Genomic DNA, 27,160 nt, shown 5'->3' with positions numbered 1-27,160 from the left:
GGAATGGTGGATGCTGTGGGGGGGGGGGCAATACATTGGAGATTGAGGGGCAGTCATTGTTTCACAATTCTATGGATATTGTTGCAGGCCGGGGACCAGTGGTGAGAACGACCGCGAGGTGGGGGAAGTTATGTCGTCTCCCACCAGACTCCCGGAATTGTAGGCCGTTGCTCATGGATAACTCCGTGAGGCGTAGGTCGCTGAACCGACCGTGGACGCCAATCCCTCCACCGCGTAGCGTAAGGTCTTTTTGTCTAGAACCAATTTACCAAAATAACCACGCGGTGTCGTCTACCGGGGAACCATGCCCTCGGCACGTCTTGCTCGAACCGGGTCACTACCGACTGCGGTAGAGTTCCAACTACTGACTACCAACTCCGGTTCGGGTGCAATCGAGCGGAACTGCCAAAGCCGTGCTGGCGAGGATGAGCAGATTAACGGGAACAAAGACCCGGCTAAAACTCAGTTCCGAACCATGCTGGACCAATGAAAGAAAGGATGGAAACGAACTGGGAACATTTCAAGTATTTTTTTATCTACAGCAAGGACAGAGCAAGCTTAGCATGGATATACAGGAGATTTACAATGATCGAAAACACTTATGCAGTTTTACTTAACAGACGGCGCCACACACACACACAGACGAAAGTAAAACCCAGGTGAATTCCAAGGAGCCTCGCAGCCAGGGAGAGAGTCGAGCTGGGGTCGCAGCTCGGCTGGAAACCTGCACGTTGGAGGGAGAGCGTGCTCCGTGGTGCGGCACCTGCCAATGGTCGTGCAGCTCGGCCCGCAGTCACACGCGTGGGGCTCGTGTACGCAGAGGAACCCGAGCGGGGATCAGGGTCACGGACATTACCCAGCGAGAGACCCGGTCGAGGTCGGGTGTCCTCCGTTGTTATCGGAATCGACCAGACGGATCACTCCACCAACGAAGAACTCAGTCTGTCAATGCTCTCAGTCAAACACTGAACTCAAGACTCCAGCAAAACTCCAACGAACGCCCCACGAATGCAGAACTGAACAGAGCCTTTTGACTGAACTCCCACTGAACACGCGTCTCAGAGGGTCCCTTCGTAGTCCATCGACCTCTCTCAGCAGGGCCTTGGTCAAAACTTACGTCACTCTCCACCCTGATTGAATGGAGCTCCCATGGGTCCGCCCTTTCTGGGTGGGGCCTCAGCCAGGCACCAGCGAGTCGCGCCTACTCCACGCGTGTTTGGGGAAGGTGAATGAAGGTGCAGCCACACTGCGAACGTTTGGGGAAGCCGAGAAGGAACTAGAACGGCGAACGTGGAGATTTTGCCTCAGAAAAACGAGTCTCTGTGGACAGTGGATCATGATGGGGGATGGGATATAAAGATTTATTACCCAAACGAAAAAAAAACATCGCAATGCACCCCTTCGATTTCCCACTAAACACGAGGAGGGAATCTGTCTGCACATATACTCAACTGCATAACTAACTTTGGGTCAGCTGTATGTTTGAATGCGTACGGTTCCCAGAACCGTTACAGTATATTATGTTTCTTGTCTGAAGGTAAGGAACAGTCAGATATATTCTTCCACACATCCAGATTATTTATTGCCATTATCAAGATTTCATGGCTAACAGTAATAAGTGGACTTTAAAGACTTCACAGCCTTTCATAAAGAGTCGAGGCGTTCTTGCCAGAACCCGAAACAAATGACTAATTTTTGCCAAAATATGCTCGAGTTGAACACCAGGCAAGATCAACTGGTTCGTGAAAGACTTGGGATACAAACGTTCCCCGGCAGATCCCAGAAGAAGGTGGAATAATTGCGGCCAACAAAGCAGTCATAGTAGAGAAATAAAGATTTCATCAGGTCATCCAACTTACAATTGATCCAAAATCAGCAATGCATCATTTTAGTTGCACAACATGTAAGAGAGTAATTGCTTCTTCAAATATGGTGGAATATTTGATCGTCCCCCTCCCTGTTCCCATGTACTCCATATACATGCTTATTCCCACCCTCTCCCTTCACCCTCTTACTCTCATCCCCACCCAAAAATCTATTACCTCCCTCATTGCCCCTGCCACATGCTGCAACCCTAATTTTTCTCTCCTTTCAATCCTCCTTATCTTCCCTTTCTCATTTTTGTCAAACAGTACTTAAATTCCCCCTCTAACCACCTACAACCACCGTCCAATGTGAACATAAATACATGCCCCCTAATTAATCAAAGTTATGCAATGTAATGGTTCTGAGATAATGTTCTAAGTAAAGCCAACATTCATGTCTCTGACAGGCCCCAAAGATTTTCAAAGTTACCTTTGACCTTTAGACACAGACTTAACAGCTTACAGCAAGCTGCTGAGCTCTAATGCTCGAGAGTGCCAACTCTGAACAAACAACCGAGCAAGCTCACAAGGGGCTCTCTGCCAAACCTGCAAGTGAAAATATGGCAAGAAGGAAAACAAGGTGCTGGCAAGCTCTGATGTGTACAGTTGCAGAATGCTGTTAACCGCTGTTTACTGAGTTAGCATAATCAAGAACTATAACTTGTTATTTTTAAACAATTACTTTCTATTTGTTGCGGCAATCAATTTGCCACATCAACGATCAAGCCCACCACAAGTCCTTTCCTTGGCAGAACTATAGGAGAGACTTGGGTGCTTTGGGACCTCTCCTCGAGGAGCGATTCTTGGCCAGTAATACAAAATGTAAACACATTGGCATCTTGAGCATTATGATGCAAATGTGTGCCAGGGTGTTGCCACTTGCATCATTGGCCAACAACATTCACTCTCTCCCTCAGAAATGGCAGTCTATCTGGTAAACCCTCCTCTCTACTTTGTTAACAATAATGTTGAAGAAGTTCAGTCTCTCAAACTTTTGGGCCTCACTTTATCTTACTCTGGCAAAGCACACTTCAAAGTTGGCCTGCAAAGCCACTGAGCATCCCACGCCATGCAAAGTCCTTCCTTGGCACACCTGAAGCTCTTATCCACATAAAAGGTATTCATTCACACTTTGATGAAGTACTGCTCTCCCCTCTGGGGTGGCACCTGTCTCACGCCCTGCTCAGTTTGACGCTGTAAAACCAAGGCCTTCAAGATCATTCGAATCTCCCACAAGAATTCTGATTCTATGGGCTTATCACTTTCCCATCAGAGACAGATTAGTGGTCTCTCTGTCTTCTATCACCTCCTTTCTGGTCTTGCACCTTCTGCTCTTTCCTTGCTTTCTTCCTTCCCAGGTTTCCGTCGGGCACACGTGGTCCACCACCAACCAGCTTCTGATAAAACTCGCAAAATCTCGAATCACTACTCACCTCCACCCATTCGTTCCACTTTTCTTCCTGCCTCTGGAATAAACTTCAACATCTTCTTCAATATCACTCTTCCTTCCAGGTCTTCAAAACAGTTGTTCTCCACCACCTGAGACCCCCACCCAAACCCATGAACTTTTCAACCACCGATAACCTCCCACCTACCCCTCACGCCACTCCTGTCCCCACCCCCACCTCTTTCCAAATTTGCAATTTTTCCTTCCTGAGAGTTTGCTTCTGCATCCATCTTGTCCACCGTAGTACATCATCAGACCCTCATTCCTCCCCACACCCCTTATTGTCCAAGTCTCCCTCTATCATGTTGTCCCTCATCGCTGATGTTGGTGTGCTCCCCTCTCCTTCTACTGTTCCTTTTGTTCTGATAGTCCTGATCCGTTCTCTGTTCTAGCTCATCCATGAGCCTCGACTTTGTATCCAAACAAAGAAAAATTATAGCTTAAATAAGAGGATATCCCAATGCACACTCAGTTTTCTCCACCAGAAGGTGGCAAGGAGGAAGTTTTGGAATTGTCAAAAACAACATACAATATGCAGCATGTGTTTGTCCATTACAATGCAAATGTATTTCTTATCCATTCCACATTTATGCTTCACTTTCTCGCTGAGATGGGAATTCAGTTATCCATCAGAACCGCATCTTGAAATTTTCAAATCTGCAGTGTGATTGAATTTAAAGGAGCAATTACACGCACACAGTTTGGCAGTGTGAATATAATCACTATTTTAGGCCTCTGAACACATTAGATTGGAATGAAATCATCATGAAATGTGCCATATATTGGAAACATTCCATGTGTGGTGTACTGGACACAATGTGTTCAGTTTTATCAAACGTGTACTACATCGGAGTGTAATGAACATGTGCATGCACACGCACGATGGTGTATTAAACATACTGTGATGAAAATGAGAATTTCTTAATTTGTTGTGATTTATTAGAATGGTTGGTAGCCTGGTGTTGGCTTAGTGGTTAGGGTGGTGGTTTGGGATCCTCGGGGTCCTGAGTTAGAGCCCCGCTTGCCACTGAATTAACATCAGGAAGGTTGACTCAGCCCGTCATCCTTCCGAGGTCGGCGAAATGAGCACCAGTATACTGGTAATTATTCATGCGTGTCGAAGGCGACTAAAGAGTTGGTGTCAGGAAGGGCATTCGGCCGTAAAAACATTGCCACAAGAAAGCGGTACCATGATTGGAGCCCAAACAAAGCTGACCCCAGCTCAGGGAAAAAGGCTTTAAAATGGTGTGGATTTATTGGAATTATAATTTTAAAAATGCATGATAATTATTATTATTGTCATATCATCGTTATCCTAGCCAGAGGAGAGGGTATTGCATTCGAGTCCGTTTGACTCTGTCTGTCTGTCTGTTTGTCCGCACAAACGCGTTTTTCTCTACAACCGCTTGGCGGGTTGATACAAGATTTTCACCATTGGAGCGACTACTCGTGTAGAATGTTTTAATGATAATTACGACATCATCGGTTACATGGTGTGGCAGCCATATTGGAAGAAAGGAAAATCTTTAGACCTCTGCATCTTCAAAACCACAGCCTGGAAAACTAGAAGGAAAATCTTCGATATCGCGACGTAGCCAGATAGGCCCCCACCCGCATTATTACATCTTTATACAAGTTACATCTGTTGAAATGGGGCCAAAAACGATATGTTGCATGGTATTTCAAAAATGTATTTTGCCCGGTATGTTCTCATGGATCAGGCATAATGTGGCTGAGGTATGTGCTCTACCGAGTGCCCTTCTAGTTTTGATTGTCATTAATGTGTGAAAAGAATTGATGATTGTACTTATGGTGTTTTTATATTCTGCTTGTTTCAGGGTTCTTTCTCCATTCATTTGTTTCGTCTAAAATTGCTGAATAAAATCCCTTCAACTAATAACAGGCACCAGGACTACTTAATTGTTGTCAACCCACCACTCCACACCACTCAAAACAAACTCTTGTTTTTTTACAGATATAATTGAAGAAAAGTGAACCACAAGATAGATGACAAAAGTCGGTACGATTCCCTTTTTAAAGATGTCATGGACAATTAGGCAAAATACTTATTGTGTGGAGATATTTATATAAAGGGACATCTACAAGAAGATTCAAATGGAGTTTGAACGTGAGTTTGGAACTTACGCTGCACCCTGCAAGTCATGGATGTATTGTTACGAATCTGGCAGCCATGAGCACTCAACATTCAGGTCCCCGTAGCTCGGTTATTTAGTTAAGTAAATGTGGATAGATAGCTCCCTTTCCACTATGTCTAATGGGAATCAAGTGTACGTGTGCTGCGAAGTTATTTTATAGATACAATTTTTACCCCAACAACGACGACACTCTACTCGCGGAATTGTCCGCGCTCTTCGTGCGCTCACCGGCATGTGTGTGTGGGCAGAATTCTATGCCCCAGGCAGTGTTGGTTTCGCACCAAATATGGTCACGAAGCATTTCGCTCTGGCTTGGCCCCAAATATGGGCACGGAACGTTTCATTCTGGCTTCGCGCCAAATAGGGATATGCGTCATTTTCCACACAATGGGTGTCGTGAGGACCAAAGCCGGGGCGGACCTTCTCAAGAAGGCGGAGCCGCGACAAGCCGTCCACCCAATGGGAGCAGGCGATGGGGGAGCGGACCGCTCCCCAAAAATGACGGAAAAAGGATTGATGATTGCGTCCTGTCTGCTTGAGCGCGCTTCTGTCTGGGTATGTGGCTGACTGCATCCCGCGCATCTCTTCTGGCACATTACAACAGGTCGATCATTTCATCATGGGAGATCACCTCGTCTCGCCTCCTCTGGGTTCAGCAGCCCTGGTCCGTTCTTTGGCGCCTGGTGCTCCGGGAAGGTGTGGTCATCCAGCCGCGCGAACACGGCCAGGTAGCCAGCACGTTCTCTTCCCTCAGCTCGTCTTCCCTCCCGAGCTGAAGGGGCAATAAAGACCTCGAGGTCCATCTCTTTCTGGGGTATTTGTGTGTGCGTGTGTGTGTGTGTGTGTGTGTGTGTGTGTGTGTGTGTGTGTGTGTGTGTGTGTGTGTGTGTGTGTGTGTGTGTCCATGGGCCCTGTAGCCAAGTAGAATTGTCTAAGGAATTGCTTGTACATTTGATGCCCTTCTTTATTCGGATAACTCTGCCCTTACGTGCTCCCCTCGTCCCCCGATTATTGTAAATAAATTCCCTATTGTTGAATGTCCCAGCTCGTTCCCTGTCATTTCTTTTCTTGGCTGAGCACGGTGCTTTTTGAGAAATAGCAAAGCTGTAAATTGTTCATTTGGACTGACAGGCCTTGGTAACCATCCGCTCGGGTTACACATGGTAACGGCTCGTTCCGCTCGAGGTCTGTCGAGGGTGTGAATTCCCCAGTAGCTTTGCCGCGTGGGTACTGAGGTATATATTGAAGTTTGGCAATTAACCCTACCCCACGCGATCGAATTATTGGCGATTCATGGTCCTGTAAGGGACCCGTGCCTTCCGGACTTATCCGAGGGTCACGACCTAAATTCTGGTGTGTTCGGTGGAGCAGACTCTACTGCTCCCTCTAGCGGTCATGCTCATCACCGATACCCGGCCTCACAACAGTATCACTGGGTCAATTCAGAGAAAAAGGCACTGTCGCAAATCTCCACAGTAAAAGTACTGGAGGACCAACACATTTGGGACATCCTCAAGATGTAAGGTCTCCTGAGAACATTGACCTTGTTCGTGATTCAGTGGGCAAACACCCTGAGAAATCTCTCAGGCGTCGGATTCAAGAGCTTGGAAATTCACGTGAATTAGTGAGAAGAATTGTCATCCATGATGTGAAACTGTGTCAATACAGATTTCAGATTTTAAAACACAAACTGACTGTAGCCGATATTATTGACACGACTTGAGGTATGCATAACTTGCCTCTCAGCTATCTAGCCTGGGTTCGAATCCCGACCCAGCTATAAACTGTCAATCCCAGTGCTTCACAGGCTGGGTGATTCATCAATGTGTGTGCTGTCCCTTGGATGGATGTTAAACGGGAATCCTGTCTGCCAGCATTTGTTGGTGGATGTTTAAGATCCCAGTTGTCCTTTGTTAAGGCACCACAAACAAATTCCAAATTCCCACCCTAAAAGGTCTGTCACACCTTGACGTTTTATCCAGCGTATGACAAGGTCTCAAAATCAATGTAAAACGATGGCGTACGCTGAACTATTAATGTTTTTTTTTTAAGTTTTGGGCATATAATAACGTGTTGGACATATGCATAACGTATTATAACATACACAGAACGTTTCAATCACATATAGATAACTTATACTAACGAATGCTGAGCGTTTTGTCCGCGTTCACAATCTATGCCCAACGATAGTCTAATGTATGCATAGCACGCGGCAGTGTATCCCCGACGATCACGTGGCATAGGCTATTCAAATCATAACCGCACTAGACATCGAAGTGTGAGGCCGCTGTCACACCTTGACGTTTTAGCCAGTGTATGCCGACGTATGAAAATATTGGTGAACCAAGCTGGCACACGTCAAATACGTTATGGGTAAGTTTTGTATACATTAAGAGCACGCTGGCATACGTCGTAGTATGTCGAGAAATTTTCAGCATGTTGAAAATTTCTCGACGTACTCTGTGTATGACACACGTTCCGCATACGCTGGCCATAAGATGTAGGCACACGTTACTTGTAAGTTACTCGTAAGTCGAAACACATCGAGGTAATGGTTAGCGTCAGTGTTCTAGACTCCCTGTTTTTTTTTTTTTTTGGTTTTGTTTTTCTTCGGTATGACGGTGATGTTGACACTTCGATTACTAGTGCGGTTATGATTTAAATCGTTGAGCGGCAGCCTATTAATTATATTATATTATAACTGCACTAGAAATTGAAGTGTTAACATCACCGTCATACTGAAGAAGAAGAAGAAAAAAAAAAAAAAGGAGTCTGGAACACTGACGCTAACCATTACCTCGATGTGTTTCGACTTATGAGCAACTTACAAGTAACATGTGTCGACGCGTGTCAACGATCGCGTGACATGCCTACAACACATTACTCATAGGTTAGAAATAAGTTTCGGGTACGCTAAACATTACCTCGACGCGTTTCGACTTATGAGTAACTTACAAGTAACGTGTGTCGACGTGTGTCAACGATCGCGTAATGTGCCTACAACTTATGGCCAGCATTATGCGGAACGTGCGAGTCATACGCTGGCATACGTCGAAAAATTTCAAGCATGGAAAATTTGTCTAACACCTCGGCCTACTACGACGAATGCCAGCGTGCTCTTAACGTCTACAAACTTACCCATAACTTATTCGATGTGTGCCAGCGTGTTAGTCAAATTTTTCATACGTCAGGCATATGCTGGCTAAATCGTCAAGGGCCTTGACAAGCAGAGGGCATTGCATCAATGGCACAGCTGTGGACTCAGCCAATGATGCTACCCCACAGCATTGTGCTACATACAAACAAAGACTGCAGCCCATATGCAGAAAAGGGTGATGATGTGTCAGTGGTTTGTAGACAAGATTGAAGAAAGGCTGAACTTCCTTGACAACGTCTAGTTTTCTAATGAGACCCATTTCCTTTTTTCTGGGCATGTCAACTCCAAGAACTGTGTATACTGGGTCTAGTGCTAGGGCTACCTCTCCACTCAGAAAACATGGAATCTTCGGTCATTTCTGGTTTGAGACCGACACAGGCAAAGCATTGACTGTCAATACAAAACTTTACATCCAATGCTTGGGAAGTTTTGGAGAGCCCTAGGCAGTCGTGGGGGTTTCAAGAGAGGAGCAATGGTTTCATCAGGATTGAGCCACTCCCCACATTTCAAATGATTCACTAAACTGGCTTAACATCTACTTTGGTGACAGAGTCATCAGACAAAGACCTGCTGTTGAATATGATTCACACTCACCAGTTATGTCACAGCCAAATTTCTATCCTTGAGGCCATCTGAAGGACATTGTCTACAGAGGAAGGCCACAATCCATTGAAGAACTCAAAGCAACAATAATCGATTAAATTTGCTTAATTCCAACAGCAGAATGCATCTTAGTGATCAACCATTTTTCCTGTCAAATCCAAGTGTGCCTTGTAGCGCTGTGACAAACATTTGGAGCATGTTTTGCACAGTTAAGCACAGTCGGTCATGGCCAAGTCAAGCTAATGTGTGCCAAACGTTGTGCCATTTGAGAAATTGAGAGATAAATGATGATTTTATATAAATAGTGTGGGTTCTGTTTTTTGGGGGTCACCCTGTAAATCACGCTTATAAACTATAAGGATCTTGGTCTACTCTAACTGAACCTATTCTTACTGACACAGACTCTTTCCGGAGGTGGTCAGACATGCATATGAAGAAAAAGGGTTATAAGATGCAGACAGGTTAAAACAAAGAGTTGATACTCTAGATCCTCTGTCTTTTGGATGGTATGACGAATAGATCTGTGTAATATGAAAGCTAAATCTTGAACGTTTTTTGAAATAGTGTACACATTTGTGTGGGGGTGGTTCAGGATCAGTTGAGCTGAGCGAGGTGCGCTCGCCTGAATTTGATGGCACGACCAAGCAACAGTTTCTCCACACATAATGTGATCTGAGGTGGATCTCCGGCTGGTCTGGGTGAACTCGGAGTTTGCATCCCCAGGATCACAGGACTGGTTCCTCCTTCCACTGGGAATGGGATCTAAATAACCCTGGCGATACTCAGCCAAGTATTCCTTGTGAGGGCAATTCCATGGGGAAGTTGAGAGAAACAACACATGTCCTCAATCTCTAGATTCCCAGTTCTAACTGAAGTTTCTCCTCCAAAAATCATAACTCGTGTGATCGTAGTCTTGAACACCAAAAATTAAATCGGTTTCTGCCTCCATTTGACTTCATAACACCGTACACCACTGTAGTCACGGCGGTACGCACTAACAATGGGAGTGTGTTGGCATTTCCTTACATTAGGACACAAGACTTTTGGCAATCGAGAATTATTCAGATATTCTCAAATGTGGATGGAACTCTTTAAAAAATAATAATAATAATAATAATAATAATAATAATTTAAATTCACACAGTCTCATCAATTCCTATTTTTTAATCTCTCACTAGCAATTTTTTTTACAGTTGCTCTTTCTTACTTTCTACTTTAATTATCTCTCCTCTGTAAAGCATTTTGAGATATTACTTCTGAATGAAACGCGTTAATTAAATTGTTTGATCGGTACGATACTCACGGCAGCCTGTGTACTGTATTCAAATGGTTATTTTATCATGGATGTTCATATTGCTATGTTTTTGAAACATGATGCAAATTTCACGCCACACTTTCTGCACTACATGCTCTGTCTGATGAGCCAGGGGAAACAGAAATAATTATTGGCAATATTTATGAACTCAAAGATGTATATCGTCAAATAGGAGAGAGGCCACTGCATTAAATACCTCTTAAGATTACAGTGAGAGCAATAGCGTTCATGGGAATACGAGATTGTTTATTATTATTGTTATTTTTTATTTTTTTAACCAATACACAATCACAAATATTTTCTGCAGAAGCCATGGCCCTCTAAACAATATGAAAACCAATTCTAAAGTTTGTATTCTTAATATGCAGCATGGTTTTGGATACTGTTTGTTCAGCTGCTTGGTGGCAATGTGTCTGAGGAGATACAGCATGAGGTGCAGTCTGCTCAACCATGTTTGCAAACAAGCATGCAGGCAGCGAACGCTGTCAATTGCACTCTCCACCCTGATAAGCACAAAGCACAGCGTGTCGTTGCTTCGCAGTGCACTGACAGCCTATGTACCACATGCGGCACACACAAGTACTCGGCGCATGCACGTGCACGAGGTACGCGCCATCGCAGTACCACTTGCATTGTGCTTACCACCCAGGCACAGCACAGATACAACATGTACCAGACAGCATACTGGATGCAGCTCAGAGGAGAAAAAGAACTAATCAACCCACACTTGGTTTCAGGTACATCCTGCGAACACATTGTTCCATCGAGCGGGGTACATGGCGACATGACGTGGTTCAAAAGCATTGCTCGTGTTTTGCCAGGTCAAATGGAGACTGTAAACATTGCAAACAAATAGCTATTTTGCACAAATATAAAAGAAATTAACAAATTGTTAACAAAAAAAACCCCAAAACAAATTGTTAATGAGTTTTAACGTATCCATAATTGGCCTGCTTTATGGAATAGACAAAAATTTGATTAGGGGATCCAATTGCTCGCAAACACAACTTATTTTCATGATTACCAAAATGCATTGGGACTTCAATAAAACCACTTAATAGTCCCCAAACTCTCTTGAAATAGTATTGCTTTAAAATGGCAATTAAGGCATTTTCAACAAAACACAATCTGCTGCCTTAGTACTGCGATGAGAGTGGGTCGGTTTATGAAACACAATGCTGTAACAAACATTCCTTTCTGGTCGGTGTTGTCCACGCAAGCACGTTCGGTGTTTGCATCTGTCAAGTTTGCTCTCAGTTCAATAAACAGGCTTATGTAACAGAGTGTGAGAGAAAAAAAGATAAGTCCCAATTATACACTGGCCTGGCAGGATGGCCTACAGCTATGCATACTCGCCTCTGAGCCATCTAGCCCGAGTTCAAATCTCAACGCAGCTATAAACTGTCATCCTGGTGTTTCACAGGCTGGGTGATTCATCAATGTACAGGTTATGGACCAAAAAAAATGGAAACACCAACATAAAGTCACTTAATAGGGCATTGGAGTACAACGTGCGGCCACTGCTAGTGACTGAAGACCATTACGGATGGAAAAGTGTCATGCTTATCAAACCACTGGGTGACCACACATGCTCTGTGGATGGAGGCATTGGGGGGGGGGTCTCCTCTTGCAACCATGCAAGCCATAATGAAAGGCAACCAGGCCTGTGCAGCATTTTATACATGACCCTAAGCATGCTAGGATGTTATTTGCTTCATAAACACATGGACTACACCTGGGTGGAAGCTGTTGCTCGGTGCCCATTTACCCAGGCGTTTCCAATTTTTGTGTACTACCTGTACGTGTCGTCATTCGGATGGACGTTAAACCATGTGTCCCATCTGTTGGCATTAGGCGGTGGATGTTAAAGTTCCCACGGTGTCCTTTGCGAAGAGAAGGCGAGTTATCTGTGGCACCTTAGTCAAATTACAAATTTCTGCCCTAACCTAGAGGGGTCACTGCATCAGCGGCACAGCTGTGCTCCCAGGAATGATGCAACCAGGAATCAAAGGCTGCCAATGAAAAGAGTGAATTAAACCCTTCAAAAAATTTGAGCAACAAGTGTTTTGAGGATGATATTGTGTGTATCCAAAGATATGTTGATTTTCTGGATCAAGAGGACCAGCACATTCATCTGCACAATCAATTAACAAGCATGTCTGTGGAAGGAAAGGTAACCCCTTTGTCAGAGCAAAGCAACCTTTTGCTCCGACGAAGGGTTAATGTCCGAAACCTCAGCTTCTGTTTGCTTTCCATGGTAGGTAACATATCTTGATCAATGTCCCACTGATCTCATGCACTGTTTGAGCTGTCTGCCAGCAAATATCGAAGCAAGCCATCACCAGAAAGACGAGTTTTTCATTCGAAGAAAAAAAAACAAAAAACAGATGGCTGTTTTAAATGAGCATGTTTAAATTGTTTAAATGAGGCTGTTTAAATTGGCAATGATGCAAGTCGATAAATTATCACAGATAATCACATACATGCCTGTTGTTGGCTTGATGGTTATAGGGTGGTGGGCTTGGGATCCTAGTGATCCTGAGTTCAAATCCCACTCAGCTGGTGAATTAATACCAGGTGGGGTTGACTCTGCCTGTCATCCTCCCAAGATCGGCAAAATGAGTGCCAGTTTGCTGGTATCCTGTGTCGGAGTGGCGACAGGTCCAGGATTGTTCCCAATAGCCAAGGAGACTGCTTAGGCAGCACCAACGCTCTGCACAGAGTATGGTCCCAATGGATGGATGGATGGATCACATACAAGTTTCCATTGACCTAAGTGCCTTTAATCACAAGTATGACCATCATTGTTCGAACCAGCAATGTGCACATCTTGTTGTTGACCAATTCAGATGATCTGGCTCTTGCTGACATATGTTGTGCAATTATTTGACTTGGGCCACTTCCATTTGTTAAAAAAAACCCTGGGAAGACTTGATGACCAAAAGTGTGTTTTGCTAAGATGTCGCTCACATGTTTAATTCTATTTTAGTCAAGAGATCATGCAGGCCCATCCATTTGAGTGATGTTGTCGTCCTGAAGCAGTGATAACACGTGCACAGTGTGGGATGGCCATTCTCATTCATAAAGATGAAGCTTTTTTACATATAAGGTTCCAGTAATGGACTGTGTAGACCTCATCGAGGCCAGGCTTTAAATGAAGCAAAAAAAAAAGTACTGCAGAGGGAGATCGAAGTGAAGGAAATGAAAAATAATCTAAGGGTTTTAGTGGAACTGGAAAACCTAGCTTCCTTTTGAAAAAAAGACAGGTCATAACTGTAACAAAGACACAGAAAAGTCAATGATTCCAGAGCTTAGGAGTGAAGGGAAAGAAACAAACATCATAACGGCCACACACAAGCTGATGACGCCACTCAATAATCATATGTGACGTCGTGGCTTGCTGAGTATTTTGTGGTCTCGCTAATGGTGGAGGTACACAAACAGCCAGTTCTCCGGAGCAGAAATCGAAGTAATATCTGTAGAATTAGAGTGAAATAGCCAATATTAATGTAATTAACCTCCGCCATCGAAGATGGACAGAGGTTCCTGTTTTCACCCCTGTCTGTTTGTTTGTGAACAGCATTACGGAAAAACTCAACGGATTTTGACAAAACTTGGTGGGGGGATTAGGTATGGTCCAAGGATCATGCCATTAGATTTTGGACTTGGTCCAAAGTCCAATATGGCCGCTATGGCGGCCATTTTGAAAAAAATATTTGAATTTTTGTTTTTGCATTTCTTCATGTTTTAAGTGATTTACAACCAAAAAAAAAAAAAATTGTTAGAAAAAAAAAAATTGCAACTTTTTTTCAAAAAAAAATTCGATTTTATTTGAAAAATATTTGAATTTTTTTTTCATTTCTATATGTTTTAAGTGATTTCCAACTCCCCCAAAAAATTTGTTAGAGGAAAAAAAAAATTTTGCAACTTTTTTTTCAAAAAAATTGATTTTTGGGGGGCATTTCTACATGCGCGTCAATCTAGTTTAGTTTATTCAATCGTGGTTCAGTAGAATCTGATCTGTTTTGACCTACAATGAATAGGATTTCAGGTTCACTTAAGTGACCCAGCAGTATTGGCAGTGGAGGTTTTGCACTCTACCGAGTGCTCCCCCTCTAGTTCAAGTTTGTTTTCATTGTGAGGCAGAATTTCAGGTTCTACTAATTAGCTAATATTACGAGTTGACTATACTGATAACCATCAGCGATCTATGATTGCAACCCTCTAGTTTAATGGAGTAGGATGTGAGGTTTCCAAGAGAGATTTGATGTTCTAGCAATAGCAAGTAAGTTTACAGTGTTGAATGGTAAAATTGTGGAGCCTTCAAAGGAGATGGGAAATTTGAGAAGAGTTTTCGAAAGAGAAACAGGAAGAAATTGGGCTTTAGAAGCTTTAAATCCTGTCCAAACTGGGAAATCCTGTCCGAATCAGAACTTAGAGGTCGTCGTGGTAAAACGAGATACAGATGGAGCAGATTTGAAAAAAAACGTAGAGGAATGGTTATGTTTAGTTATCAGCATACGAATGCATTTGGTTATTCATAGAAGACAGAAGATCATTGATAAAAAGGAGGGAGAGGTTGAATCATCAACAATTTTGGAGATAGAATGGCTGGAAAGAAAGCTCGATATGAGTGAGCAGAGTGAAGGAGGAAAGCCCAAAGAGGGATGCTTGGAGATCAGACCCTGCTGCCACACACTGGGAAAAGCTTTCAAAATATCAAGGACTACAACAAATGATTCCCCAACGTCTCTCAGAGAATAGGATCAGGCATTCGTAATATACCATGCTGTTCTACCAAGAGACAACTGCATGTGCGATGATCTCATCCTTGTATCTGACACAAGTCATAGCACCATTTTGAATGATTATGGGATTAGGTTTTTCAGCCAACTTTAATGCTTGCCCCTACCATCAAGGTTGCCTCCACAAAACCGATCATGCTGCCTGATGGCACAATTATTAAATCATTCCTAACCTCATCTCCAGACTCCATCACATCCATCATTGAAGTTGAGGAAAACTTAATACGTCAATGAAAACTAGAGAGTTCGTGGAACACCTTACCCTGCACAGTCTTGAGAAAAAGAGAACATGGGAAGGGTCTTTGAAACTCGTTTGTGTTTTGGACCAAACAAACAGCACGACGTACCGCCATATTTGTCAGAAGCTGAATCCCACAGTTACTCTGCCCTCAGGGCATGAATACTGAATCTAACAGTTACTCTGCCCTCAGGGCATGAATACTGAATATAACAGTCTACCCTCAGGGCATGAGATGACATGAATGCTGAATCCCAGTTACCCTGCCTTCAGGACATGAATACTGAATCTAAGTCTACCCTCAGGGCATGAGATGACATGAATGCTGAATCCCACAGTTGCTGTGCCCTCAGGGCATGAGATAACATGAATGCTGAATCCCACAGTTAGTCTACCTTGAGGGCATGAGATGACATGAATGCTGAATCCCACAGTTTCTCTGCCCTCAGGGCATGAATACTGAATATAACAGTCTACCCTCAGGGCATGAGATGACATGAATGCTGAATCCCAGTTACCCTGCCATCAGGGCATGAATACTGAATCTAAGTCTACCCTCAGGGCATGAGATGACATGAATGCTGAATCCCACAGTTACTCTGCCCTCAGGGCATGAGATAACATGAATGCTGAATCCCACAGTTAGTCTACCTTGAGGGCATGAGATGACATGAATGCTGAATCCCACAGTTTCTCTGCCCTCAGGGTATGAATACTGAATCTCGCAGTTACTTTCTTTGCCCTCAACGCAAGAGACGGCGTACATAGTTTTCCAAGTACTGTGAAATGGAAGGTTATTGAAAGTGCCAATATGACGATTTGTGTTCTACAGTGTTCAAGTAAATAATTAAATTGAAATAAAGTAAAGGTTTTAAAGGCTGTAGAAAAAATAAATAACTTATTTAGGAAATTTACCGCTGTTGATGTACCATCACCATCTTATTTAACACATTCAATTGGTTATTCATGCCTGTTGGTTTCATCCTATATGACGTCCCTAAAAACAGTAAGTTTCCTGTTTTGTTTCCTGTTTTTAGGGATGTCATATAGGATGAAACCAACAGGCATGAATAACTTTTAACAGGCAGACAGACAGACAGGAAGACAGAATCTGCCAATAATAACAGGCAGACAGAATTTTTTTTAATCTTACTTATCTCTGCGAGTATGAGCGATCGGGATGAGATGCTGTGCAATTTGCCAAATTCCGAGCCAGGACTGATAAACTGAAAGTACATGTTTCGATTCATGTTCTAGTGTTCAAATATAAATTTCAATTAAAAATCAAGTAGTTCCTCAATCATATATCGGTCTGGAGACAAAAAGTCACAGTGAACCAAGTGATGAACCCCGCTTTTTGCTTCATGCACGTGGAGTAACAATATTATACCAGTTGTACCACCGAGAATGTCAATTGCGATGATGGATTCCATGACCTTGCTGATGATTGGAAGTAAGCTGATAGGTCTGCAGTTAAGGGGATCCGTTTTTGCACCTTTTTACCTTTGCCACCGAAGGTGGAAGGAGGTTATGTTTACGTAATGCAGAGATGTTGGATGATTTCCAAGCAGATGGAAGATGACCTTGGGTAAATTGTACAGAGTGAAAATGGTAGAGAGAGCAAGTGCAAGAGGAGCAGAGCAGGGTTTTTAGGACACCTGAGCCAATGCTGTCCATCCGCAGAGTCGGAGTCAAGAGTTGAAAGAACCTTCTCCACCTTCTCAGGTGCAAATGACACAGAGTCTGCACTATTATACAGTGAATGATGGATATTAACCCATACTCTATCATTTCAAAATATGCTGAACATCAAGCAAGGAGCAGCAAGTAACATTAGAAAGTCTTTGGTATGACTTGGCCAGGGTTTAGAACCACCGAGCTCCCAGGTCAAAGTCAAGCCAAATTAGATCTGTGACTCGCTACAGGTACTGTGTAAACTTGAACTAACCTGTTTCTCGTGTTTCCTGGTGAGGATGGTGTATGATATGGACACCCAGCATGATCACAAACAAAACCTGTCAAAGGGCAGAGGAGTTCCTTGTAAGCCAACGGCCATCCATATCAAGTGCCCAACTGTGTCTGCGGACATCTTCCTGCAGTTGGGTTACTTTTTTATAAGGAGGTTAGTGGCATGATTTGCACTCCAGCCACCAGAAAACACTTCATTCTGCAAAACCCACAAATGTGAGGAAATCTGTAAACCCACTCCGTAGGAGTACCTCATGTGCTGCTGCCCTTTGCAGAGCAGCTCACTAGATGACGGGATTAGGGCAAAGCTTTCAGGACCTTCATTCCTTGATGAGATGAGGAAAACCATGGGATAAAACTCTGGGGTCAGATTTCAGTGGAGTGTGATGGAGTGTTGCTGAGGTGTCACTCACCAGACCATGGTCTCCTTGGGTTAACCTGAGGCGGTCCCTTTTGGTGGGTGCCTGGAATGTCCTATCTCTAAGATCACCTGAGCTCAAGTGTTTGAATGTAGGTATTGCAGAAATCTCTGAGGTTCGGACACCGGATAGTGGTGAGATCATTGAACGTGGTTACACCTTCTATTGGTCTGCTAACCCTGATGGTTTCCAAGCACAGCTCGTTGCCATAGATGTGTCCAATAAGCTGACTCCAATGATAAATGAGGTAACACTGGCCAACGAGCATATTATGAGACTAAGGATTCGTAACTCCTTCGGTGTAGTTTCCCTGGTCTCTGTATCTGCTCTGACTGAGGCAATTGATCTCACAGTGAAGGACGCATTTGATGTCGTGCTCGAGTCTGTGGTTGATCAGTACCCCAGGTCGTCACTTCTAGTTTTGGAAGATTTTAACGCATCGACTGGAACCGATAGGGATGGTTATGAGACATGTTGGTCTCCAGGGTCTAGAACTGTGAAGAAGAATAGCACCAAGTTCCTTTCCTTTGCAACAAGTCATGAACTTAGGGTGGCTGGTTCATGGTTTCAGTGCCCACAGGGTCAAGGGTCATTGCTAAACTTGGTATTCCAATGCTGGCGGTGTGGCAAAGGAGATTGACCATGTGCTCGTTTATGATCGCTGGAGGATGATCAAAACTGCAGGGTATACGGGGTGCTCAGTTCCTCAATATTGACCATAGGCTTGTTGTAACAAGTCTGAAATTGCAGCATAAATCCAGGAGAATGCTACCATCTCAGTCTAAGTTGGATGTTGGCAAACTCAAGAATGAGAGGGTAGCTGAGGATTTTATGTACAGGCTGATTTGGGATTTGGGGGGTCTTGGGTGCTTTGGGGAATCCTGAAGAGTTGTGGAGTGCCTTCCTCTCCACAATCATTGATGTTGCCGGTGGTTGTCTTGGAACTCACCATGGGGTGAAGAAGAATTTTGTCTCTCAAGGGACACTGGATACCATTGACCAGAGTTGCAGGGCCAGGCTGAATCGCAGAGTTGAACTGTTCAAGGAGCCGAGGCAAAAACTGGACGTGTGCTAAGAGTGGAAAAGGAGGCCTATGCGTGAGGAATCTGTGAGGGGGTAGAGCATCACCAGTGGTCAAATGATTCTCATCCTGCTTACAGGGAGATTCACACATTGCATCCCTCCAAGGCCAGCCCTTGGTGAACTGCAGTGAGAGTAGAGGGTGGTCGGCTCTTGACAGAGGAGTCTGGAGTGAAGGCCCGCTAGGCTGGTTACTTTGAGCGGCTGTAGTTGGCTGGTCCACCAGCTGTTGAGTTGGTTGTCAGCGGTGTTGCTTTCCCTATTGCTGACCCTCCAATCAAATGTGATCCAACTTCATTTGTGGAAAAACAGGCTGCAGTGAACTGGTTCAAATGGGGTAAAGCTCCAGAGATCTGTGGCATCCATGCTGAACTCCACAATTCTGGTTGAAATGCTGTACTCATGTCGATGCATGCAATTTTGTGATCCGCCTGGAACACGGGCATCACCCCAACTGACCGGAAGAGGGGCCATGTTGTCCCTCTCTGGAAAAGGAAGGGTGACCGCCAGGACTGCAACAACTACCGAGAGTGACGCTGGTTTCAGTGCCTGGCAAGGTATTTGCTCGGAAAATTCTTGATTGGGTTCTCCCTCATCTGCTTGAGCACCAGCGTCCAGAGCATTCAGGCTTTACACCAAAGAGGTCAATGATTGACTGTATCCTTGCTCTTTAGGTCCTCACCTAATGCAGAAGAATTTTGGCAGGGGCTGCTTGCAGCCTACGTTAATCTCTGAAAAGCATTCGATCAGTGAATTGTGATGCCCTCTGGAGATTCTTGGTATTCGTGGGGTGCCACCAAAACTGCTCAATCTGATGTCTGAATGATACTGTGATACTGAGAGTGGTGCGAGATGTGGTGATACCATCTCCCACTTATTTGTAGTTGTTACCGGAGTTCATCAGAGGCGTGTACTGGCTCACACTTTTCAGTGCTTGTCTGGACTGGATTCTGGAGAAGATGTTGGAGAGATCAATCTGCGATGCATTGTTTGGGATTGTCAAGATCTCTGACCTTGATTTTAGAGATGATGCAGTCATTTTTGCAGAAACTCAGGATATCTGTTTGGGGGCTCTCGAGATGCTGAATGAGGAGTCGGAGCCAGTGGGATTATGGGTTTCCTGGATCAAAACTAAGATCCTAGGCTCTCATTGACATTGTGGATGCTGCTATCTTGTCTGTACCTGTTTGTGGTGAGGATGTTGAGTTCACAGAGATATTCACTTACCTTGGCAGTGGTATTCATGTCTCTGCTGGCTGTGAGCCAGAGGTCAATAGACATCTGTGTCGGGCCTGGGGAGTCATGGATTCACTGGATCATGGGGTTTGGCGCTGACGGTACCTGCGCAGAAGGATGGAAATCCGAGTCTTGAGGTCTTTAGTGCTTCCAATCTTGCTCTACAGATTTGAGACTTGCTCCATGGGATCTGAGAGAGAAAGGAGATTGGGAACATACTCTGTGCAGGCAATGGTGATGCTTAAGCAGTCTCTGTGGCTATTGGGCACAATCCTGGATGGATCGCCACTCCGACACAGTATACCAGCATGCTGGCACTCATATTGCCGACCTCGGAAGGATGAAAAGCCAAGTTAACCCCACCTGTTATTAATTCAACAGATGGGTGGGATTTGAACTCAGGAGTGATCTGAGACATCGACTTAATTCCTTTGGTACCAGGTCTCTTCGGAGAATCCTTGGCTATCTCTGGTCAGACTTTGTGTCCAAACAGCAGTTGCTGAAAGAGACTCAAATGAGGTTTGTTACTTGCATAGTCCATGAGTGTCAGCTGTGGCTGTATAGACCTGTGGCTCCTTTTCCTAATGCTGATCCTGCTCACCAGATTCTCGCAACGATGGAGCCTCATGAATGGAGGAGGCCAATGGGCTGACCATGTGCCTCGTAGTTGCAGCAGATTGATCAGCATTTCAAGGAGATGGGGATGGGCCAGGCATCTGCCTGGGGGATGGCCAGACAGAGGCCCCTGGTGTATCGGCAGAAAGTGGACGGAGTGACACGCTGCTCCGGTGCATGCTCCCATACCTGATCTGTCCTTTCCTGGCCTCCCAGATTCAGAGAGCATACTCGAACAATCACACCACCGAGGCTGTTTTTCAAACTTCTGGGAGTTTGATTTATTGTTTAGCGATAACCTCCACTTTTCAAGCTATTCGCTCCAGCAGTACATTAACAGGTATTATAATTCACCCAATTCTTATGATAATTCCCTGCCTTCACATAAAAATATAATTTGAGTTGGAGGTGGCCATCCTAACTTAGAATGTTCCCAGCACACCCTGAGCACAACCAACACTTTTCAACTTATTTAGTTCATCAGTTCAGGAGTGCATAAAATACAGAGCACATATGTCACCGAGCCAAGTAGTTGGAGATCCGATATAATTTACTATTATAATACTGTAAAATCACTTGCACTTAGAATGCACTCATCCACCAGGAGTGGTGCTACCAAATACACATTTATGTAGATCACATGCCCTCTCCCCTCCCCTCTAAACTCCGACGATGAATTTATTTTCAACGTACCAGATTAATACCGTGTAACTGATGTCAGCCGAAATAGCATTACAATCGAAAGTGCCAATGAACAAAATGGGATTGGGCCGAAGGAAGGTTTCCCCATGCAGGCTAGATAGGACAGATAGAGTTCAGTTCTCAACATTACACAACATCATGCACTCGTGAATGTAAAGATACCAAGAGATGCAAAATCAGAACAATACAGAAATGTGCAGAACGATATGTTCATTGAGAAAGAATCCTCATTAACGTGTTATATCATAGTCTCAGAATTATTTAGTGCCAACACAAAGCAGGTTAAAAAAAAATGACAAAATCACTGAAACACATAATAATGACAATAACGTTTTGTAGATATAAATATATTGTGGCTCCAAACAGACGGTGATTTTTATTAGAACAGACTGAGACAGGGAAAGACAAAGGGACGATTACTTGATTGGTTTCATTTTTTTTTTCCCTTGCACAAGAGGCAGGCAGTTCATTGCGGATGCAAAACCAGACATACATCAGTAACTATGACCTGCATACATACGCCGTTCCAAAGGTTGTGTCATCCCACTCCCTTCCATATTTCTTCCCAAACGAAAACATACGAGACATTATTTAACTGACCACTTTAATCAATATCACATAATCCGATGTAACCTCCATTTTCATTAATGAGCTGGCTGCTGTACAAGGTTTGGACATGCTCACACAGCATTATTCCTTCTGAAGTGTTCACATTGCAATGGTTAAAGCTGTCGTTTACCTTTACACAATTTAATACGGTATCTACCTGTAGATACCTATCCACTTCACTTCTGGCGATGCTGATTTTACATTTTGGGACTATCGATTTGTTGGAAAACACTGGGATTTTTGACCTCTCCCAACCTTGTGTAGAGGTAAACATTGGGACTTTGAATCCACAACTGAAAAATGTAATTACTAAAAAATTACAAAAAGCCCCAAAACACCTTAAAATAACAAACCTGAGGTATTCGTGGGTCTGTTTTGTGAAGTACATTTTAAACCTGTTGAACAAAGAGCCGAGATTACATAAATAAAGAAGATGCAAAAAACAAAGGAGAAGCCACAAAAATATCTCGAGCTTTCAACACAGTCTGCAATCCTGCTTTGCTCTCCAAACTCTCTGCCTATGGCAACCAGACATAATCTGCCTAACATAAACTTTCCTCCCACAAGACATGTATGACTCCCAAGTATCTCTCCCTGGTTACTCCCTCCTCCGGGATGACAGACCTGAGCCTCGTCCTGGTGGAGGACTTGCTCTCTTCATCAAAGACTCACTCCTCACTCTCCATGCACTGCCCTCACTCCCCCACATCCCCAGGAATACCTCTGGCTCCGGATTCCCCTCCACTCCCACCTCATGTTTATATATGTACTGTACCGTCCACCAAACAATGATGACTCCATCTACACCTCACTATCCGAAAACATGGGCCAACTTCTATCTTCTCATCCAAACTCTCTCTTCCTCATATGTGGCGACTTCAATTGTCATCATAAAGCCGATAGAAAAGGTCTATTGTTGATTATTATTACAACACTCTGTATTTCTTGTCTTAAATCCAAAAAAACAAAAGAAAAACAAAATACCTTTCGCCTTGCACACTCACGAGTCTCGAGCCTTCATCCTCTTCTTCTTCTTCCTCTTCTTCTTCCTCCTGTCGGCATACCATCTTTATTCGACTGAGCTGACCCTGTCTCACCATTAGCTTCACGATTTCTTCCGATCTGCAACCTTCCATTACCGAATCTTACCTGTTCTTCAAAAATACATTAAAAAATAATAATCTTCCTCGTATCCTTTCGATCTATACACCTCCTGAAACCACGTGTCTCTCTCTCTCTCTCTCTTCCTGGTACTTTTCATCGACCGAGCAGCTTCACACTGCGTTTACCGCTCCAAATTCACCACACACTTCCACGATTTTACTTCAATCTTCCCTTTTCCAAATGTGACGCAATCCTTATTTAAAATAAATAATTTCACTTTTGACTATACACCTCCCATAACCAATTACTTCTCCCATAACCACGTGATCTGTTTAGACCCCCCCCACCCCCGCGTTTATCGATCCAATTTCACCATTCACCTCACGATATTTTCCACAACACTTCCATGACCGAATCTGATGAAAACTCTCTCAAACAATAATAATAATAATAATAATAATAATAATAATAATAATAATAATAATAATATAAACGATCTTTTATAATGCTTCATCTTCCTCTTTCACACGTGTGGTTCTCTTGACTGTATCATAATGCACTACTCTTCCAATACTGAAACAGACTGCTCTCATTTCGACCTTTCCTTCATTTCTTGCCTAAAAAATGTAACTGTTACAGCTTTTCTTCTCTCCATTCTCTTAATTCGCCTTTATTTTCTCCCTCAAGAAATGTGTTTAATCGCATCTCTGATCTAAAACTTAAAAAAACCCAGTTTGATATGAATGTTCGCTTTCCATCAACCATCCTTTTTTTTTTCCAATTTCAGTGCCAACTCACCCCTCTCACCCCTCACTGTCAAAGCAACCATCACACTCTTCTCCCTCCAAGCCTCCCTCTCACCTCTCTCACAAACTCCCCACTCACCCTTCTCCCACCACTCACCCTCCTCACTCAGGCGGCTCAACGGCCCCGCCATCTCATCCACAAACTTTCCTCCTTCGACGGTGCTCTCACCTCCATCTCTTCACTCCACTTCCTCAAATCCTCACCTGCCTTCTGCCCCCTCTCTTGTCCCCCCTCTCCCCCAGCACCACAGAGCCTTTCCTCCTCATCATCCAGCCCCCTCCCCTCACTATTTTGCAATCCCCCACACTCTTTCAACAATCCTCCTTACCTCCCCTCGTCCCTTGTTCTACCCCCCTCCCCTCCCACCACCTGCACACAAAGCCTCCTCCCTCCCTGTTCATTAACAATGTAGACCTCAAATATCCGGGGCCTTTGCTCAAACCTTTTAGATCTTTCCATGTAGGTTGCCACTGACAAACCAGACATAATCTGCCTAACATAAACTTTCCTCCCCCAAGACATGTATAACTCCCAAGTATCTCTCCCTGGTTACTCCCTCCTCCAGGATGACAGACCTGAGCCTCGTCTTGGTGGAGGAGTTGCTCTCTTCATCAAAGACTCATTCCCCACACTCCATGCACTGCCCGCACTCCCCCACACCCCCAGGAATACCTCAAGCTACGGCTTCCCCTCGACTCCCACCTCATGTTTATATATGTACTGCACCGTCCACCAAACAATGATGACTCCACCTACACCTCACTATCCGAAAACATGGACCAACTTCTATCTTCTCATCCAAACTCTCTCTTCCTCATATGTGGCGACTTCAATTGTCATCACGCCAGTTGGCTCGGTGTGGGTACCTCTCTCACCTGTCATGGCACTTCAGCAAATGCTTTGTGCGACTCATTGGGAGTGATCAATCGGTCAACTTCCTGACCCGGATCTCAACCAATGGTACTTCATCTCTTCTGGATCTGATGTTGACAAATTCCGCTGACAATATCTGCTGCTCTTCCTTTGCTCCAATCGGTTCTTCTGACCACATCATTGTCAAAGTGGACATCTCTCTGGCTATTATCAGAGAACCACCTCACCGCCGTCGAGTCTGGCATTTCACTCAAGCCGACTGGCAGGGTCTCCAAGCAGCCCTCAAACTTATAGACTGGTCTCCTATCGCTACTTTCTCAAACATCAACTCATCCTGGGAATTCTTTGAAAGAAACTTGCTCTCCCTCATGCACAGATTTATCCGCTCTCGTCTTCAGTTGTCCTACCCGTCCTCCCGCCCTTGGTTCACTGAAGCTTGTGGTGAGGCTGTTGGCCTGAAACAACTTGCCTTTTCTTCATGGAAAGCAAAGCCAACTGAGGGTTATCTGAGTTCCTTCCATAAAGCTCAGAATGAATGTGTATCTACCCTCAGGTGAGCCAGAAAACAACATCTTTCGTAGTTCAAGTCTGAACTTTCAAACCTCTCTCCCTCCTCAAAATCCTGGTGGGATCTGATCAAATCTGTTTCTGGTGTATGTTCCCCCTCCATCACCTACCTTACCTCAAATGGCCCCACTGCTGATACCACACGTGAAAAGGCTGAATGCCTAAACTCGGTGTTTGCAGCTAAATCTTGTGTACAAAACCCAATGCTTTCTCTACCCACCTTACCCAGTTACACCCAACTGTCCCGGGACTCTGTGTCCTTTTCTCCTAACAAGGTGGAGAACTTCTGCAACCGGTCCAGATGGCATCAGCCCATGTGTCTAAAAAACCTGCTCTTCTGCTCTTGCTCACCCTCTCTCTGTTCCATTCACCCTCTCATTTGCTCAAAGTCATCTGCCATGTGCCTTGAAATCAGCAAGCATTACTGCCCTGCATAAAAAGGTGCAAAAACAGATCCCTGTATCTACAGACCAATCAGCCTTCTGCCAATCAACAGCAAGGTTATGGAATCCATCTTCCCTTGAGACGTTAAATCCTCCTCTTCTCCATTGGCTTGATTTCCGTTCATCAATTTGGTTTCAGACCAGGTCACTCTACCCTGCATATGCTGCTTCTGCTCTCCCAACAATGGATGGAAGTCCTCAATGCCGGACATGAAATCAGAGCCATATCACGTGCTTTTGAAACAGTCTGGCACCCTGCCCTGCTCACCAAACTCTCTTCCTCTTTTATCCAAGGCCATCTCCACTCATGGCTCGCAGACTTCTTCTCCTGTCGTAGTCAACGTGTGGCCCTAAATGGAGTTCTTTCATCCACTCTTCTTGTCCAGGCAGGAGTTCCTCAAGGTAGCGTTCTGGGCCCTGTTCTTTTTCTGGTTTTCATAAATGATCTCTCCGACTCTCTGGAAAATGCTCTATATCTCTTTGCTGATGAATTCACCCTCTGCCATACCATCTGTCATCCCTCAGACCGGCAACCAGCAGCTTCTTCGCTCACTGCAGATCTGGATAAAATCACAAACTGGTCCAACAGGTGGATCATGTCTTTCATTCCGGACAAATCTCACACTCTCACTATGTCTCTCCAAAATTACCATTCAAAAAATCTCCCCCCCCCCCCCGCATCCACTTTCTCAACAATCCTCTGGAAGAAGTCCTTTCATCCAAGATTCTGGGCCTCACTATCTGCCAGGACCTTTCCTGGGAAAGCCACATTTCAAACCTCACCTCCAAAGCCAGTCGCCGACTGGGAATCCTCCGTCATGCAAAGTCCTTCCTCGGCCCACCTGAACCCCTGACCACTTACAAAGTTTTTGTCCACAGCCTGATGGAGTACTGCCTTCCCCTCTGTGCTGGTGTTCCTGCCTCCCACCTTTCTCGGCTTCATGCTTTGGAAACCAAGGCATTTTGGATCATTGGAATCTTCCGCAATGAGGCTGACTCTTTGGGCCTCTCACTCTCTCACCACAAGCAGGTCGGTAGTGTTTCAGTCTTCTACAATCTCCTCTCCAGCCTCGCCCCCCGCTCTGTCTGCGATTTGTCCCCACCACATTTCCGCAGGTCGCCCAAGGTCCGCCAACAACCCCCTTCTGGTA

General features: G+C 44.5%; 1 protein-coding gene across 1 annotated transcript in view; it reads right to left on the bottom strand.

Annotated features, from left to right (window-relative positions):
* The window catches only part of LOC147012616 (uncharacterized), a 175,901-nt gene extending 152,619 nt beyond the window's left edge, over positions 1-23,282 (bottom strand). Inside the window, exons 1-2 of the mRNA XM_085855740.1 lie at positions 23,200-23,282; positions 21,598-21,699 (exon numbers count right to left, since the gene is read on the bottom strand). Coding sequence (XP_085711866.1) covers positions 21,598-21,699; positions 23,200-23,282 — 185 coding nt within the window. The remainder of the gene's footprint in view (positions 1-21,597; positions 21,700-23,199) is intronic.
* Between the last annotated feature and the right edge of the window lie 3,878 nt (positions 23,283-27,160).

Source organism: Eptatretus burgeri, chromosome 14, assembly GCF_056783735.1.
Source record: "Eptatretus burgeri isolate ZD-2024b chromosome 14, Ebu_testis_v1, whole genome shotgun sequence".
NCBI classification, from domain to species: domain Eukaryota; kingdom Metazoa; phylum Chordata; class Myxini; order Myxiniformes; family Myxinidae; genus Eptatretus; species Eptatretus burgeri.
Note: the sequence above shows the minus strand (reverse complement) of the source record. Positions and strands in the feature narration are given on the sequence as shown.